The following is a 17,652-nucleotide window of genomic DNA, read 5'->3' as shown; positions in this document are numbered from 1 at the left end:
ACAAGGTGTTGACAAAGATATTGGCAAACCGATTGAAAACATATATTTCTGACATCATACACCCTACCCTGACCAGACAGGTTTTTATCCCGGGCTGTATTTTTTTTGTGAAGAATCGACATATATAGTGCCTTGCAAAAGTATTCGGCCCCCTTGAACTTTGCGACCTTTTGCCACATTTCAGGCTTCAAACATAAAGATATAAAACTGTATTTTTTTTGTGAAGAATCAACAACAAGTGGGACACAATCATGAAGTGGAACGACATTTATTGGATATTTCAAACTTTTTTAACAAATCAAAAACTGAAAAATTGGGCGTGCAAAATGATTCAGCCCCCTTAAGTTAATACTTTGTTGTGCCACCTTTTGCTGTGATTACAGCTGTAAGTCGCTTGGGGTATGTCTCTATCAGTTTTGCACATCGAGAGACTGAAATTTTTTCCCATTCCTCCTTGCAAAACAGCTCGAGCTCAGTGAGGTTGGATGGAGAGCATTTGTGAACAGCAGTTTTCAGTTCTTTCCACAGATTCTCGATTGGATTCAGGTCTGGACTTTGACTTGGCCATTCTAACACCTGGATATGTTTATTTTTGAACCATTCCATTGTAGATTTTGCTTTATGTTTTGGATCATTGTCTTGTTGGAAGACAAATCTCCGTCCCAGTCTCAGGTCTTTTGCAGACTCCATCAGGTTTTCTTCCAGAATGGTCCTGTATTTGGCTCCATCCATCTTCCCATCAATTTTAACCATCTTCCCTGTCCCTGCTGAAGAAAAGCAGGCCCAAACCATGATGCTGCCACCACCATGTTTGACAGTGGGGATGGTGTGTTGCTTTTACGCCACACATAACGTTTTGCATTGTTGCCAAAAAGTTCAATTTTGGTTTCATCTGACCAGAGCACCTTCTTCCACGTTTGGTGTGTCTCCCAGGTGGCTTGTGGCAAACTTTAACCGACACTTTTTATGGATATCTTTAAGAAATGGCTTTCTTCTTGCCACTCTTCCATAAAGGCCAGATTTGTGCAATATACGACTGATTGTTGTCCTATGGACAGAGTCTCCCACCTCAGCTGTAGATCTCTGCAGTTCATCCAGAGTGATCATGGGCCTCTTGGCTGCATCTCTGATCAGTCTTCTTCTTGTATGAGCTGAAAGTTTAGAGGGACGGCCAGGTCTTGGTAGATTTGCAATGGTCTGATACTCCTTCCATTTCAATATTATCACTTGCACAGTGCTCCTTGGGATGTTTAAAGCTTGGGAAATGTTTTTTGTATCCAAATCCGGCTTTAAACTTCTTCACAACAGTATCTCGGACCTGCCTGGTGTGTTCCTTGTTCTTCATGATGCTCTCTGCGCTTTTAACGGACCTCTGAGACTATCACAGTGCAGGTGCATTTATACGGAGACTTGATTACACACAGGTGGATTGTATTTATCATCATTAGTCATTTAGGTCAACATTGGATCATTCAGAGATCCTCACTGAACTTCTGGAGAGAGTTTGCTGCACTGAAAGTAAAGGGGCTGAATAATTTTGCACGCCCAATTTTTAAGTTTTTGATTTGTTAAAAAAGTTTGAAATATCCAATAAATGTTGTTCCACTTCATGATTGTGTCCCACTTGTTGTTGATTCTTCACAAAAAAATACAGTTTTATATCTTTATGTTTGAAGCCTGAAATGTGGCAAAAGGTCGCAAAGTTCAAGGGGGCCGAATACTTTCGCAAGGCACTGTATATCCTACAACCAGTCACTTTTTATGTATAAACCCACCTCAACCACTCCAGTATCCCTACACATTGAAAAAGGTACTGGCACTGACCTGAAAGAGGTCTCAATGTACAACATTTCACTGTACTGTTTTGCACCTGTTGTGTCCTGTGGCGAATAAACTTTGAAACGTGTGCGCCACTCATTGGTCATAGCCAGAATATCATATTTTGTCTATTGTGTCTTCTCCTTAGGACCAGGCCATCTCTGCCAGGGAGCTTCAGCAGGTGTTGAATGGAGTACTTAGCAGGAGTAAGCAGCCCTCTTAAAAGTTCCATCCATTGTGTGTTATTACAACTCAGACGTTAGCATAAAGAGCAATTCAACGAATGCCACTTGAATACACATCCACACGCACATTGTTTGACTCTTGACTCTTTAAAGATAAATGACTTGCACACTCTGGGTCTGTGAGGTTATAATTTCATGGATTACAGATCCTATAATATGGTCATGGCTATTTCAGGAATTTGTTATGATGTTCCTCTCTTTTCCTTCAGGGAGAGAGATCAAGTTTGACGGTCTGAGTCTCAACACCTGCCACAGCATCATCAACCTGATGGATGTATCCTTCACCTCTCCTAAATGCCTATAATGAGGCTTTAGAAAATACATTACTGGATTCATGCTTTTACAATGTACACTATATATACAAAGTATGTGGACACTCCTTCAAATTAGGGGATTTAGCTTTTTCAGACACACTGTTGCGGACAGGTGCATAAAATAAAGCACACAGTCATGCAATCTCCATAGACAAACATTGGAAGTAGAATGGCTTTACTGAAGAGTTCAGTGACTCAACATGGCACTGTCATAGGATACCACCTTTCCAACAAGTCAGTTCGTCAAATTTCTGCCCTGCTAGACCTGCCTTGGTCAACTGTAAGTGCTGTTATTGTGAAGTGGAAACGTCTAGGAGCAACAACGTCTCAGCTCGGAAGTGGTAGGCCACACAAGCTCACAGAATGGGACCCGCCGAGTGCTGAAGCGCGTAAAAAATGGTCTGTCCTCTGTTGCAACACTCACTTCTGAGTTCCAAACTGCCCCCGGAAGCAACGTCAGTACAAAAACTGTTCGTCTGGAGTTTCATGAAATTAATTTCCATGGCCGAGCAGCCAAACACAAGCCAAAGATCACCATGCGCAATACCAAGCTTCAGCTGAAGTGATGTAAGCTCACCACCATTGGACTCTGGAGCAGTGGAAACGTGTTTTCTAGAGTGATGAATTCACACTTCACCATCTGGCAGTCTGATGGATGAATCTGGGTTTGGCAGGTGCCAGGAGAACACTACCTCATGTAATGCATAGTGCCAACTGTAAAGCTTGGTGGAAGAGGAATAATGGTCTGGGGCTGTTTTTCATGGTTCGGGCTAGGCCTCTTAGTTCCAGTGAAGGCAAATCTTAACACTACAACTTACAATGACATTTTAGACAATTCTGTGTTTCCAACTTTGTGGCAACAGTTTGGGGAAGGACCTTTCCTGTTTCAGCATGACAAGGCCCCTGTGCACAAAGCGAGGTCCATACAGAAATGTTTTGTCAATCGTGTGGAAGAACTTGACTGGTCTGCACAGAACCCTGACTTCAACCCCATCGAACACCTTTGGGATGAATTGGAACGCCGACTGCGAGCCAGGACTAATCGGCCAACATCAGTTCCCGACCTCATTAATGCTCTTGTAGATGAATGGAAGCAAGTTCCCGCAGTAATGTTCCAACATCTAGTGGAAAGCTTTTCCAGAAGAGTTAGAGTAGCAAATTGGGGACCAACTCAATATTAATGCCCATGATTTTGGAATGAGATGTTTGACGAGCATACTTTTGGTCATGTACGTTATTTGCCTTGACAGATCAATCCAGGTTGACAATTCAGGGCAGCTTGAGTTTCAGGAGTTCAAGGTCTTCTGGGAAAAGATGAAGAAATGGATTGTAAGTACAGCATGACAACATGTTGCTGTCAGTTACAATATCATATACATTGTTATACAATAGCCTATGACGTCAATTTAATATTGAACGTGTGTGGAGTTGAGGTGATAACGATGTCTATGGCGTTGGTTGCAGATGCTCTTCATTTCTTATGACACGGACCGGTCAGGGAAGATGTCCTCCTATGAGCTCCGCATAGCTCTGAAAGCAGCAGGTGAGAGACTACAGCGTGGTACATGGGGTTAGCACAGAATGCCTGCATAGAAGGTCATATCTCAATGGTAGAATGCTAGTGTTGAATCCTGTCTTTTGATCTTGAAGGTCTCTTTCTCTGTGAGTACTCCCACACTTTCTCAAGAAGACATTTCAGGGGGGGCAGAAAGACAAAAGTGTGACTTTAGGTGTGAATCAGAGCCTAACTAGTAACATTCTGTCTTCACCATCCAAGGCATGCATCTGAACACTAAGCTCCTCCAGCTGCTTGGCTTGAGGTTCGCTGACGAGAACTATGACATCGACTTTGATGACTACCTCACCTGCATCGTCCGCCTGGAAAATATGTTCAGTGAGTACCAAGGGACTGTACCACCTTATGGGATATATCTGCTCAAATAACTTGCATTTTCATGGAACAAGTAAACACTCAACATGTTTAGTGCTTTGGAGTTGTTGGACATACCCAATGTTATATTGGTTGTTGACAAAAATATATATATTTGTCCTCCCCCAGGGGTTTTCCAAGCATTGGACCAAAGCAAGACAGGTCAGGTCAACATGAACATACTGCAGGTATAATAAACATTGTATAATATGAACATTACATTTTGTATAATATGTTTCCACTGTAAAATTCCATCCGGTGTGATGTTTCCACCAAGACATGATTTGCTTTTGATTATGAAATAACTTTTGTCTTTTCAGTTCCTCCTTCTTTCCATGAACGTCTGAAGAGGATCCAGTGGAAGAACAAAGTAAAATAACGGGCTTGGGGTGCAATATGTGTTGCTTTGCAAATACACTAATATCGAGTCGTTCCCGCTGGGAACGCGGTTAGCGGATACACTAGTTATAATTCATGCATAAAACATACGCTATATAGTTATGTTTTAACGTTGTATGCCTTTGTCTCTCTTGAATTCACTCAATAGAGACATTTTGTTTTAAAACGAAACCAACATACTTGTGCCACAGTTTGGAAGTTATGCCTCTTGTATTTGACAATCAGGGGGATTTGTGTTCAATTCTGTTTACGGAGATGCTCCAATAATAAATAATGCACTGATCAAGTTTTTAAAGTTTCATGTTGACACACCGTTTCAGTTGATTTCTCAGTTTGGGATTAAACTAAATAAAAATTATATTGTAATGTAATATCTGCTGTCTGTGTCTGAGCTTTAGATTTGTCCATAAATATTCAAATGTAGAATCCTTTCTCAGCATGCTAAGAAGAAATTAAACAAATTGCCCTACTTAAATGAGCAAATATTTATGGTGGATCTCCAATGAGTCGATATTGATTTTGGGCTCTGATATCACACGCTGCAAGATTCTTCACTTGGTGTTGAGGATTGTCGATACCACGCTGTCTCAAGAAAACAATTGTGTTATTTAATGTAGCTGCAAGGAGCAGTGGCTCAAAGCAGCCTGAAATATTTTCAGTCAGACATTCACGCTTGCCAGAGTTGAAATACCTAGCCAACATTTAGAATTTAATAACATTGCTTGTGAACTTCAGAGCTGTAGCGATTTGACAATGTGGCTTTGATTAAAGGCAAGTGCAAAAGTATACTAGCGGTAGTAATCGCTCCTTCTCTATAGTCTACGCGTTATTTGTGATGCAAAATAAAGTAATCTCACTGGCTTCTTCTCTGGTGAGCTCTCATTGGCTATTGCTCACCTCACATTACAAAAGCTTTGTAGATTTCGTGCCAATAAAATAAAACAGACTGTATCACAAACGGCCGAGATTGGGAGCCCCGTAGGGCGGCGCACAATTGGCCCAGCGACTTCCGGGTTCGGCCGGTGTAGGCCGTCATTGTAAATAGTAATTTGTTCTCTACGCGTTATTTGTGATGCAAAATAAAGTAATCTCACTGGCTTCTTCTCTGGTGAGCTCTCATTGGCTATTGCTCACCTCACATTACAAAAGCTTTGTAGATTTCGTGCCAATAAAATAAAACAGACTGTATCACAAACGGCCGTGATTGGGAGCCCCGTAGGGCGGCGCACAATTGGCCCAGCGACTTCCGGGTTCGGCCGGTGTAGGCCGTCATTGTAAATAGTAATTTGTTCTTATCTGATTTACTTTCTTAAATAAAGGTTACACAAAATATCGGGAAGTCTTGAGCTGGATGATGCTGTGATCGATTCCTGTTGTTCATTATCGATTAGTTTGCTCGTCTGGGTTATACCAACTGAAGGGGAACACGTATTAGGGGAATGGGGATACCTCGTCAATGTACAACTGAATGCTTCCACTGAAATGTGTCTCCCGCATTTAACCCAACCCCTCTGAATCAGAGAGGTGCGGCGGGTTGCCTAATCAACATCCACGTCATCGGCGCCCGGGGAACAGTAGTTTAACTGCCTTGCTCAGGTGTTGCTTTATTATTCAGGAGTGTCAAGACCTGACCCTCAGAACCTACTTGTTAACAAAATTAAGTACGTTTCCTTTAAAATTATTCATAAATATTATCCTGACAACCACTATATGAAGAAGTTTAAGAAAAACATAAACTCAACGATTATGCACTATTGTGCAGAGATGTACTGCTTGGATTCTTTACCTAAGATAGAAATAAATTGAAACAATTTTATGTAATTAATTTTATTATTTGTCGTGCCAAATTTCATATTCACAAATGTAAATTTACAAACAAAACACATTTTCTTACCTTACAAAAAGAAATTGAACTATATTTTAAGACAATTAAATATTCTAACAAAACAACTGTTAGAAGTATAAGTATGTCTGTCCCTTAAGGTCCTTGTGTAATGTGATATTGTATCCCCTAGCCCCATTTTCCTTTGTATATTATTCATATATACTTGTGTTCCTCCATGTACTTTCTGCATTGATGTGTTAATAAAAAAAATTAACTGCCTTGTTCAGGGGCAGAACGACAGATTTGTACCTTGTCAGCTGTGGATTCGATCCAGCAACCTTTCGGTTACTGGCCCAACGCTCCTACCCGCCAGGCTACTTACATTTCAGTTAATTGGTTTTCAATGAACAATTATTTCATAGAGAATACATACTTTGACAACATAATATATTAATACAAATACAAGAATGTATAGCCAGCCATCTGATATAATGTATGAAGTGAACAAAGTACACCCCTTTTGTCCTGTGAAATGGTTTGTTCCAAAAATGGTAGAAGCAGCGTGTGAGGAAGGAGTCCGCGTGGATAAACAACATTGACATTTATTTTTTTCATCCCCGTAAATGACACTATTTTAGCGCGAGATAACTGTCAGAAACGTTTTTGTAAAAATACTTTGAAAGTGTGTTCACAGCGATCCAATTGAACTATGGTAAGCACACTTTCAGCTGCCAACGTTGTTTTAGCTTTGCATTCTATCTATGTCGACAGACAGACAGGCAGCTAACTTACTAGCGTTACATTAATAATGCCAACTGTTGTGCTTATCAATGTCTACTAAACCAAACATGTTAGCTAGCTAATATGTTGTTTCAAGTGTGGGTGAGTTTGATCGTTTTAGCAATAGCCAACAAACTAGATTGTGTGTTGGTTGTTAGCAAGTTAAGCTAAGTTAGCTAACTAGCTAGTGCATGAACATCAATTTACATTTCAGAACAGTTCTTCCTTTCTTACTGCCTAACCCTCATGTACAAAGGGCTTGTGATGAACAGTGACCACTCAACACAGGTCACTGACATATTGCTGCATCTGAGCCTGATGCAGTTGACCCAAAGCCTATGTAACAAATTGCATTATCTACATGTCTTTCTTTTCTAGCCTAATAAAAGGAAGAAGGCATTCATTGACAAGAAGAAAGCGGTGACCTTCCACCTGGTCCACAGAAGTCAGAGGGACCCCCTCGCTGCTGACGAGAAAGCACCACAGCATGTCCTCCTACCCGCACAAAAGGTAAGAACGTGTTATTACAGTGGTTCCCAACCGGTTACTGAGTATGGTTAATAATGAGATTACTGTGGATAGTCAGATTAATATAATAGTTTGATTAAAACGGAAATGCATGTTTTACAAGAAGAACAATTCCCCTAATAATCCTGTTTACATGGACACATCTGGACACCTCTGAAAAGGTTACCTGTTGACGCTCTGATAAATGCCTAAAATCCCCAATCAAAATAAACGTTCTACCACAGTGAACATGTTATTTTCGGGAAGCATATTTGATTCTGAGTTCGGACATGTAAAGTTTGTATGTGGAAAAACGACTTCTAAAACGCATACGTTTAGTTGTACCGAACTCATTTCACTCGTGCTGGTGCTAACGCATGCGCAGATCAGAGACACCGCTGGACCGCCGATGAAGTTGTTTACATGTCCTATTAATTTGAAAGATTGCTCAGAAAAGCAAGTGTTTTAATCTGCGATTTAATGTGACCTTACGCCGATTAAGATTAACAGAGTAGGGTGTTTACATGAGTATTGCATAGAAACTGAATTTTGCTCTGCCCAGAGTACCGCTGAAGTACCCACTCGTGTGCATGAGTCTTGAGAGTCCGTGCTTCTCCATCTGCATTGCTTGCTGATTTGGGATTTTAGGCTTGGATTCTGTATAAGCACTTTGTGACATCTGCTGATGTAGAAAGGGCTTTATAAGTACATTTTGATTGAGATTCGTGTCAAGTACCCCCTGTGGATAGACCAAGTACCCCCAGGGGTTCTAGTACCCACTGTGTTAGTATATGTACCAAACTTTACTCAGGTATATAGTGTTGCAATGGAAGAAATGGTCACAGTTTTCATCAAAAGACATCCATTGGTTACAATATTTAGGCTACTTGTCCTAGTAGAAGAGTTGCACTTCAAGTCAAAAACATATTTGTTGTAGATATTCATTGGCCAAGGACAACCAAGATATTTGGTGCATTAAAATCCTGCTTTATGTGCACAATTGTATTTTTTTGTCTCATGGTCCGTAACCACTTACTCTACTGTCTGTGTTCAGGTGGAGGTGGACAAGCGGCGAGAGGAGCAGAGGGAGTTTGGGGTGTTTTTCGACGACGACTACAACTACCTGCAGCACCTGAGAGAAACGGCTCGGCCCGTAGAGTGGGCTTCATCCGGCAAATCACAGAGAGGCAATCGTACCCATGACCTCCAGGATGGGGATGATGATGACGAGGAAGATGAGGAGGAGGAGGAAAAGGTTAATCCTGTAAGTTTAACAGGAGGTCCAGTGGTTGTTGCTGAGTGGAACGGTTGTGTGAATGTTTGGGCTATATATTGGACCAAACCGCCGATGGTGAAAATACAAGTTGAAATGATCTTGTCCTTTGCTAACAATGTAGCTAGCTGGAGTAGTTTTTAAGAGGCTTGCATTTGTGAGATCAAATTTCCCCACTTTCCCCAATACATAGTGTATTTTAGGTTGTGGTAGGAGTGACTGTAGGATGGGGTATGGGGCCAACATTAGCTATCATGACTACATTTCTCTTAATAACCACTACACATTTTATAGCAACAGCGAGTAGGGTAGCCAGTATTTTTGAGGTCATTGTGATAAACGGAAGTATTAAACCTACTATGCTTTTGTAACTTCAGCAGACCGTCTCCTTCAACTTGCCCTCCTCTGTGTTTGCGTCAGAGTTTGAGGAGGAGGTGGGAATGTTGAACAAAGCTGCCCCCGTCTCAGGTAAGAGGCCTCCGTCAGTAACAAAACCAAATGCCAGGTCATGATTCTAAATCAGTGAATTCTTCCAAGTTTTTAACTCCCCCCCCTCGTGTTTTTTTTCTCAAAGGACCCAGGCTGGACATGGACCCAGACATCGTAGCTGCTCTCGACGAGGACTTTGACTTTGACGACCCAGACAACGTGCTGGATGACGACTTCATTTTGAAGGCCAACGATGTTAAAGGAGCTGTTGGCGTGGGGTAAGAATGTAAACTTTATATCAGTTTTCTTTATTTTTAGTGACCCTTAGTCCCATTCACTATACCAATCAAATTACAATTGTTGAGAGAGAGAGGATTGCTTTTTGTGTTTTTAGTTTCTTACTAAGAGCTGGTTAACATCTGCTAATTGAAGTCCTGTCACAATAAAGCCGTGCTCTCCCAAGTCCCTTTGCGCTGTTGGAAACCTCCTCGCTCTCTCTCTCACTCACTCTCTCACTCACTCTCATATTGCAGTGATGGTGATGAAGAGTGGGAGGATACAGACTAAGAGGAGAGCGACTCTGAGGGAGACGTTAACTCCGAGGGCGGTGTCTCTGGTGATGAGGACGGCGAGGGGCGCCCCCGGGAGTTCATGTTCATGGACGAGGAGACGAAAACTCGCTTCACAGAATACTCCATGACCTCGTCAGTCATGAGGAGGAACGAACAGCTCACACTGCTGGACGACCGCTTTGAGAAGGTCAGTGAGCCCCGGACATACTTTTGGGGTTTGGACCTGGGTTGCATTTTGTGACCTTTGGTAAAAGATAAACTGTGGTTGACTGGCTGATCTAACAGCATAAACACTCAGGGCTGTGGCGGTCACAAAATGTAGTCAGACGGTGATTGTCAAGCAAATAACTGTCGGTTTCGCGGTGATTGACCGTTAATTAACAAACACATTTAGCATCTACATTTAGCATTTTTTCTTTTCTTATGCTGGGCATCATTCACAAGTGATAGGCTAATATTGTCACCCATCAGACTATTCTTAATTTAATCTTGTCTTTGCATATACTATTTAATATATGTGTAACATTTTTACTTATTTAGATTTGACCATTATCATGCACCTGCATCGAAACACGGGGCAGTGGGAAACAAATCCATGTCATCTATGCACTTAAATAGTGATGGAGGTTTTTCCCCACAGTTTATTTTCATGCCAGCCAGATAGTCTATACTCCTGTTGTAAAGAGAAAGCGATGTGCTTAATATTAGGAAAGTTGAGAAATAAATATAGTAGGCCGAGCCTATAGAAAGCTGATGGGATCCTCCTCTTTTTATTAGCGGCCATCACTCTGCTTTCTCCTGCAATAGCATAGCCTATAGAAATGTGCCGCAACATGAGCTCATTGGCTCTCATGAAGTGTTTGATTAGATTTTCCTTTACATTTGCGTTGATGCCAGAGTGATAAGAGGGACAATCGAGTGCTGAGTACCAGGCAGTTTGGTAAGCTACTGATCACCAGCAGCAGCATCAGCTTGGAGAAGCCTAATTACCGTGACTAAACGCTCATGTGAAATTTGACTGCCTTCATGACTCGTGACCACCGGTGTGGCGGTAATACGGTCACCGCAAAACAGCCCTACACTCAGGTGCTGATTTCAACTTATGATATTCCTTTAATTCGAACAATGATTTCAATGAATGTCATTGTATCGTTTTTAGAACTTGTTTATTTCTGTCGCCCATAGTTTTTCGAGCAGTTTGATGAGGATGAGATTGGGGCCCTGGACAACGCTGAGCTGGAAGGGCATATCGAGCCAGACAGTGCTCGCCTGGAGGAGGTCATCAAAGACTACTTCAAACAGAAGGAGTTAGAGTGAGTGTGTGTGTGTGTGTAACTCTTTTGCCATAGCAATACTCTTAGATAAAGACAGAGGTGGAAGTCCTCATTGGACACAATGAATTACCATAAGCATTTCTTTGTGTGTATGTGTGTTTAACTATAGATAATGACAGTAATTGAATCAACTATGTTCTTTCAGCTACCGGAGGCCTGATGCCCTGGGTCCTAAAGAGCTGCCAGTGGTGAGGGAGGAGGAGGAGGATGAAGAGGAACAGGAGATGGAGACCATTGTCCTGACGGCCCCGGCAGAGAAGTGGGACTGTGAAACCATTATCAGTAAGTTAGTCTACTAAACATGTTGCTATTGTCTGTTCAGTAACTAACACTTTAAGATTACCATTGTAGTACATGCCTGATGACAATTCTGTTCTGATGACATACCTATTGGCTAGATCTTTATTACCATAATTACTACATTTTCCTTTTTTGTTAATGAATATTGAAATCCTTTCTTTACTATCCAAGGTACCTATTCAAATTTGTATAACCATCCAAAAATCATCAAAGATCCACCAAAGGTAAGACATTTTTTCCTCTGTTGGTTGTTTAAGTGAAGTAAGTAAGTTGCATGTCTAACGTTAAACATTTTGTGAGGCTTTTAGCTCGTCTTCCTACCCAACGTTAGCTACTAAGTTGTGAATTCAAGGAATCGGCTCCGGGCTGTTGCTGTTGATATGACCGTTTAGTGTATTTCTGTGTTCTCTTCTCAGGCAAAGCCCATCCGAGTGTCTACCAGGACAGGCATTCCTCTGGACGTCCTTCCCGGGAGGGGCCCGACAGCCAAGCAGGCGGAGCGCATGGAGCGTATCAACGACTCAGACCTGCCCCGAGTTGCCACACAGCCCCGACCTCGAGAGGAGAGCAAGGAGGAGCGGAAAGCCAGGAAACAGGCTATCAGAGAAGAGCGCAAGGTGGGTTACTATACTCAGGGCTAATAGCTCTGTCTTGTCCTCCCTACTGGGTGTTCATGTTGAGAATTAATTTATTGTTGGCTTGGTAACAAAATGGTTGAAAAAGCTCCTGGAACAATTGTCATAGGTTGGAATACTGTGCTCCATTTTTTTATATAGAGTTGAAGTCAGAAGTTTACATACACTTAGGTTGGAGTCATTAAAACTCGTTTTTCAACCACTCCACAAATTTCTTGTTAACCTCTAGCGTCGTGCAATCCCGTATCCGGGAGCGTAATCATAGCCTCAAGCTCATTACCATAACGCAACGTTAACTATTCATGAAAATCACAAATGAAATGAAATAAATATATTGGCTCACAAGCTTAGCCTTTTGTTAACAACACTGTCCTCTCAGATTTTCAAAATATGCTTTTCAACCATAGCTACACAAGCATTTGTGTAAGAGTATTGATAGCTAGCATAGCATTAAGCCTAGCATTCAGCGGGCAACATTTTCACAAAAACAAGAAAAGCATTCAAATAAAATCATTTACCTTTGAAGAACTTCGGATGTTTTCAATGAGGAGACTCTGTTAGATAGCAAATGTTCAGTTTTTCCCAAAATATTATTTGTGTAGGAGAAATCACTCCGTTTTGTTCATCACGTTTGGCTAAGAAAAAACCCCGAAAATTCAGTCATTACCACGCCAAACTTTTTTCCAAATTAACTCCATAATATCGACAGAAACATGGCAAACGTTTTTTAGAATCAATCCTCAAGGTGTTTTTCACATATCTATTCGATGATAAATAATTCGTGGCAGTTGGGTTTCTCCTCTGAAGCAAATGGAAAAATGCACGCAGCTGGAGATTACGCAATAATTTTGACGGAGGACACCAAGCGGGCACCTGGTAAATGTAGTCTCTTATGGCCAATCTTCCAATGATATGCCTACAAATACGTCACAATGCTGCAGACACCTTGGGGAAACGACAGAAAGTGTAGGCTCATTCCTGGCGCATTCACAGCCATATAAGGAGACATTGGAACACAGCGCCTTCAAAATCTGGGCCATTTCCTGTTTGAAATGTCATCTTGGTTTCGCCTGTAGCATCAGTTCTGTGGCACTCATAGATAATATCTTAGCAGTTTTGGAAACGTCAGAGTGTTTTCTTTCCAAAGCTGTCAATTATATGCATAGTTGAGCATCTTTTCGTGACATAATATCTTGTTTAAAACGGGAACGTTTTTTTATCCATAAATTAAAAGAGCGCCCCCTATATCCAAGAAGTTAACAAACTACAGATTGGCAAGTCGGTAAGGACATCTACTTTGTGCATGACACAAGTAATTTTTCCAACAATTGTTTACAGACAGATTATTCCACTAATAATTCACTGTATCACAATTCCAGTGGGTCAGAAGTTCAAATCAAAAGAAATCAGCCAAGACCTCAGAAAAATAGTTGTAGACCTCCACAAGTCTGGTTCATACCGCTCAGGAAGGAGACGCATTCTGTCTCCTAGAGATGAACGTACTTTGGTGCAAAAAGTACAAATCAATCCCAGAACAACAGCAAAGGACCTTGTGAAGATGCTGGAGGAAACGGGTACAAAAGTATCTATATCTACAGTAAAACGAGTCCTATATCGACATAACCTGAAAGGACACTCAGCAAGGAAGAAGCCAGTACCCCAAAACCGCCATAAAAAAGCCAGACTATGGTTTGCAACTGCACATGGGGACAAAGATTGTACTTGCCGAAATGTCCTCTGGTCTGATGAAGCAAAAATAGAACTGTTTGGCCACAATGACCATCGTTATGTTTGGAGAAAAAGGGGTAGGCTTGCAAGCCGAGGAACACCATCCCAACCGTGAAGCATGGGGGTGGCAGCCTCCTGTTGTGGGGGAGCTTTGCTGCAGGAGGGACTGGTGCACTTCACAAAATAGATGGCATCATGAGGCAGGAAAATAATGTGGATATATTGAAGCAGCATCTCAAGACATCAGTCAGGAAGTTAAAGCTTGGTCGCAAATGGGTCTTCCAAATGGACAAATGACCCCAAGCATACTTCCAAAGTCGTGGCAAAATGGCTTAAGAACAACAAAGTCAAGGTATTGGAGTGGCCATCATAAAGCCCTGACCTGAATCCTATAGACAATTTGTGGGCAGAACTGAAAAAGCGTGTGCTAGCAAGGACGCCTAGAAACTTGACTCAGCCCTGTCAGGAGGATTGGGCCAAAATTCACCCAACTTATTGTGGGAAACTTGTGGAAGGCTACCTGAGACGTTTGATCGAAGTTGAACAATTTAAAGGCAATGCTACCAAATACTAATTGAGAGTATGTAAACTTCTGACCCACTGGGAATGTGATGAAATAAATAAAAGCTGAAATAAATAATTCTCAACTATTATTCTGACATTTCACATTCTTCAAATAAAGTGGTGATCCTAAATGACCTAAAACAGGGATTTTTACTTGGATTAAATGTCAGGAATTGTGAAACTGAGTTTAAATGTATTTGGCTATGGTGTATGTAAACTTTCGACTTCAACTGTATATATATATATATATATATATATATATATTTTTTTTTATAATTATTATTATTATTATTTATTTTTTATTTTTTTTCTCCAGAGCTGTATGTATACATATATAAAGAGACCACTGCAATATTACCCAGTTTTTTTTATATTTCTCTCGTTTTACTATTTATAGGTATGTGTTTGGGTAAAATGAACATTTTTATTTTATTCTATAAACTACTGACATTTCTCCCAAATTCCAAATAAAGATATTGTCATTTAGAGGATTTATTTGCAGAAAATGACAACTTGTCAAAATAACAAAAAGATGTAGTTTTTTCCAGAGTATATTATATCTCAGCAAAAAAAAGAAACGTCCACTCACTGTCAACTGCCTTTATTTTCAGCAAACTTTACATGTGTAAATATTTGTATGAACATAACAAGATTCAACAACTGAGATAAACTGAACAACTTCCACAGACATGTGACAAACAGAAATTGAATAATGACTAACAGAAATTGAACAAAGGGGGGATCAAATGTAACAGTCAGTATCTGGTGTGGCCACCAGCTGCATTAAGTACTGCAGTGCATCTCCTCCTCATGGAGTGCACCAGATTTGCCAGTTCTTGCTGTGAGATGTTACCCCATTCTTCCACCTGCAAGTTCCTAGACATTTCTGGGGGGATTGGCCCTAGCCCTCCGATCCAACAGGTCCCAGACGTGCTCAATAAGATTGAGATCCAGGCTCTTCGTTGGCCAAGGCAAAACACTGACATTCCTGTCTTGTAGGAAATCACGCATAGAATGAGCAGTATGGCTGGTGGAATGTTAGGATGAGCCTGTAGGAAGGGTACCACGTGAGAGAGGAGGATGTCTTCCCTGTAACGCACAGCGTTAAGATTGCCTGCAATGACAACAAGCTCAGTCCGATGATGCTGTGACACACCGCCCCAGACCATGATGAACCCTCCACCTCCAAATCGATCCAGAGTACAGACCTCGGTTTAACGCTCATTCCTTCGACGATGAACGTGAATCCGACCATCACCCCCGGTGAGACAAAACCCCGACTCATCAGTGAAGAGCACTTTTTGCCAGTCCTGCCTGGTCCAGCAATGGTAGATTTGTGCCCATAGGTGACGTTGTTGCCGGTGTTGTCTGGTGAGGACCTGCCTTACAACAGGCCTACAAGCCCTCAGTCCAGTCTCTCTCAGCCTATTGCGGACAGTCTGGGCACGGATGGAGGGATTGTACGTTCCTGGTGTAACTCGGGCAGTTGTTGTTGCCATTCTGTACCTATCCCGCAGGTGTGATGTTTGGATGTACTGATCCTGTGCAGGTGTTGTTACACGTGGTCTGCCACTGCGAGGAACTGCACAGCTGTCCGCCCTGTCTCCCTGTAGCGCTGTCTTAGGCGTCTCACAGTACGGACATTGCCCTGGCCACATCTGCAGTCCTCATGCCTCCTTGCAGCATGCCTAAGGCACGTTCACACAGATGAGCAGGGACCCTGGGCATCTTTCTTTTGGTGTTTTTTAGAGTCAGTAGAAAGGCCTCTAGTGTCCTAAGTTTTCATAACTGTGACCTTTATTGCCTACCGTCTGTAAGCTGTTAGTGTCTTAAAGAATGTTCCACAGGTGCATGTTCATTAATTGTTTATGGTTCATTGACACAAGCATGGGAAACAGTGTTTAAACCTTTTACAATGACGATCTGTGAAGTTATTTTGATTTTTTTACGAATTAACTTTGAAAGAAAGGGTCCTGAAAAAGGGACGTTTCTTTTTTTGCTGAAATGATATACAATGTACATTTTTTTTTTTGTAAGCGTCATCTATGAATACGGTTCAAGTATTTTGGATATCTTGTAGAATGCTTTTTGTCCTTCACCATTGACAACATATTTCTTGAATGTTTCTACAGGAGCGAAGAACAGAAAAAAAGGCCAACAAAGAGGCGTTCAAACAGGAAAAGGTCTATCAAGAGAAACAAATGTTGAACCTGCGTTCCAACGTCCAGGGTCTAAAGCTGTCTTAGTTGCCCAGATGCAAGATGAATTGGGACTGACTTTGTGCTCATCCTCTTAACTGGATTACTGATGGACAACAACCCTGCAACTGCCATTTTGCAGAGGACCCCCAACACAAGGACTATGGGCTGTGTGGCATTTTTTTGTGAAGTGTTCAGAGATTAATGTAGCCTGGTCCCAGATCTGTTTGTGCTCTCCCCAACTCCTATGATCATTCTCACCATGACAGTAAGTCTGCAAGACTGCACAAACAGATCTGGGACCATGCTAATTCAGGCAAAAAATTTTTTTATAGATCAACTGTTTTGAAGTTAGCATGTCAGTCATCAGAGTGCAGTTCACTAACCCTTCTTACCTTATACAATAAAGCTAAAGAATCTTCCTGGTGTTTTTTTGTTGAGAAAAATTAAATACTTAGTCTTGTTTTATTTTACAGTTGTGTGTGTGTGTGACATTCATTTGGTTATTCAATTATATTTCAATGCCCAACCACCCAAAATATGTTTTACAACCTGAGTAAAGTTTACTGAAGATTAGTTCAGCACACAGATTTAAACTGGCGATAGACTTACAGAAATCTCCCAGGGACCATTAAAAACAGAAATACCACAGAAAATAACATTATACAGAGTGGCAATCATTATCTAACCAGGTTAATGGCAGTTGGCCTGAAGCTTTGGTAAACATTGAAAGAAATTGATGCAACTTCAGTGGATGGCCAATGTCGTGGGTGATATTTGCCTTGCATCTCACAGCCTAGT

At 41.4% G+C, this 17,652-nt stretch overlaps 1 protein-coding gene and 1 pseudogene across 1 annotated transcript; both read left to right on the top strand.

The window, feature by feature from the left end:
- Positions 1-1,933: 1,933 nt before the first annotated feature.
- On the top strand, positions 1,934-5,005 carry LOC139396804 (calpain-9-like). The gene is made up of 7 exons (XM_071143722.1): positions 1,934-2,024; positions 2,273-2,337; positions 3,638-3,706; positions 3,842-3,920; positions 4,155-4,271; positions 4,437-4,495; positions 4,628-5,005. Exons 2-7 carry the CDS (start codon positions 2,332-2,334, stop codon positions 4,652-4,654), a joined length of 357 nt encoding a protein of 118 aa, XP_070999823.1. The 5' UTR covers positions 1,934-2,024; positions 2,273-2,331; the 3' UTR covers positions 4,655-5,005.
- A 2,061-nt stretch (positions 5,006-7,066) lies between these two features.
- LOC139396806 (protein LTV1 homolog) lies at positions 7,067-17,322 on the top strand (annotated as a pseudogene).
- The last annotated feature ends 330 nt before the right edge of the window (positions 17,323-17,652 follow it).

Source organism: Oncorhynchus clarkii, unplaced genomic scaffold (assembly GCF_045791955.1).
Source record: "Oncorhynchus clarkii lewisi isolate Uvic-CL-2024 unplaced genomic scaffold, UVic_Ocla_1.0 unplaced_contig_4710_pilon_pilon, whole genome shotgun sequence".
In the NCBI taxonomy this organism is placed as follows: domain Eukaryota; kingdom Metazoa; phylum Chordata; class Actinopteri; order Salmoniformes; family Salmonidae; genus Oncorhynchus; species Oncorhynchus clarkii.
Note: the sequence above shows the minus strand (reverse complement) of the source record. Positions and strands in the feature narration are given on the sequence as shown.

What these genes read in the sequence shown, in the direction of transcription:
- LOC139396804 (XM_071143722.1), top strand. An exon ending in CATAGCTCTGAAAGCAGCAG is followed by an intron (nt 3,921 to 4,154) that starts GTGAGAGACTAC and finishes TCACCATCCAAG; the next exon opens with GCATGCATCTGAACACTAAG. An exon ending in CCGCCTGGAAAATATGTTCA is followed by an intron (nt 4,272 to 4,436) that starts GTGAGTACCAAG and finishes GTCCTCCCCCAG; the next exon opens with GGGTTTTCCAAGCATTGGAC.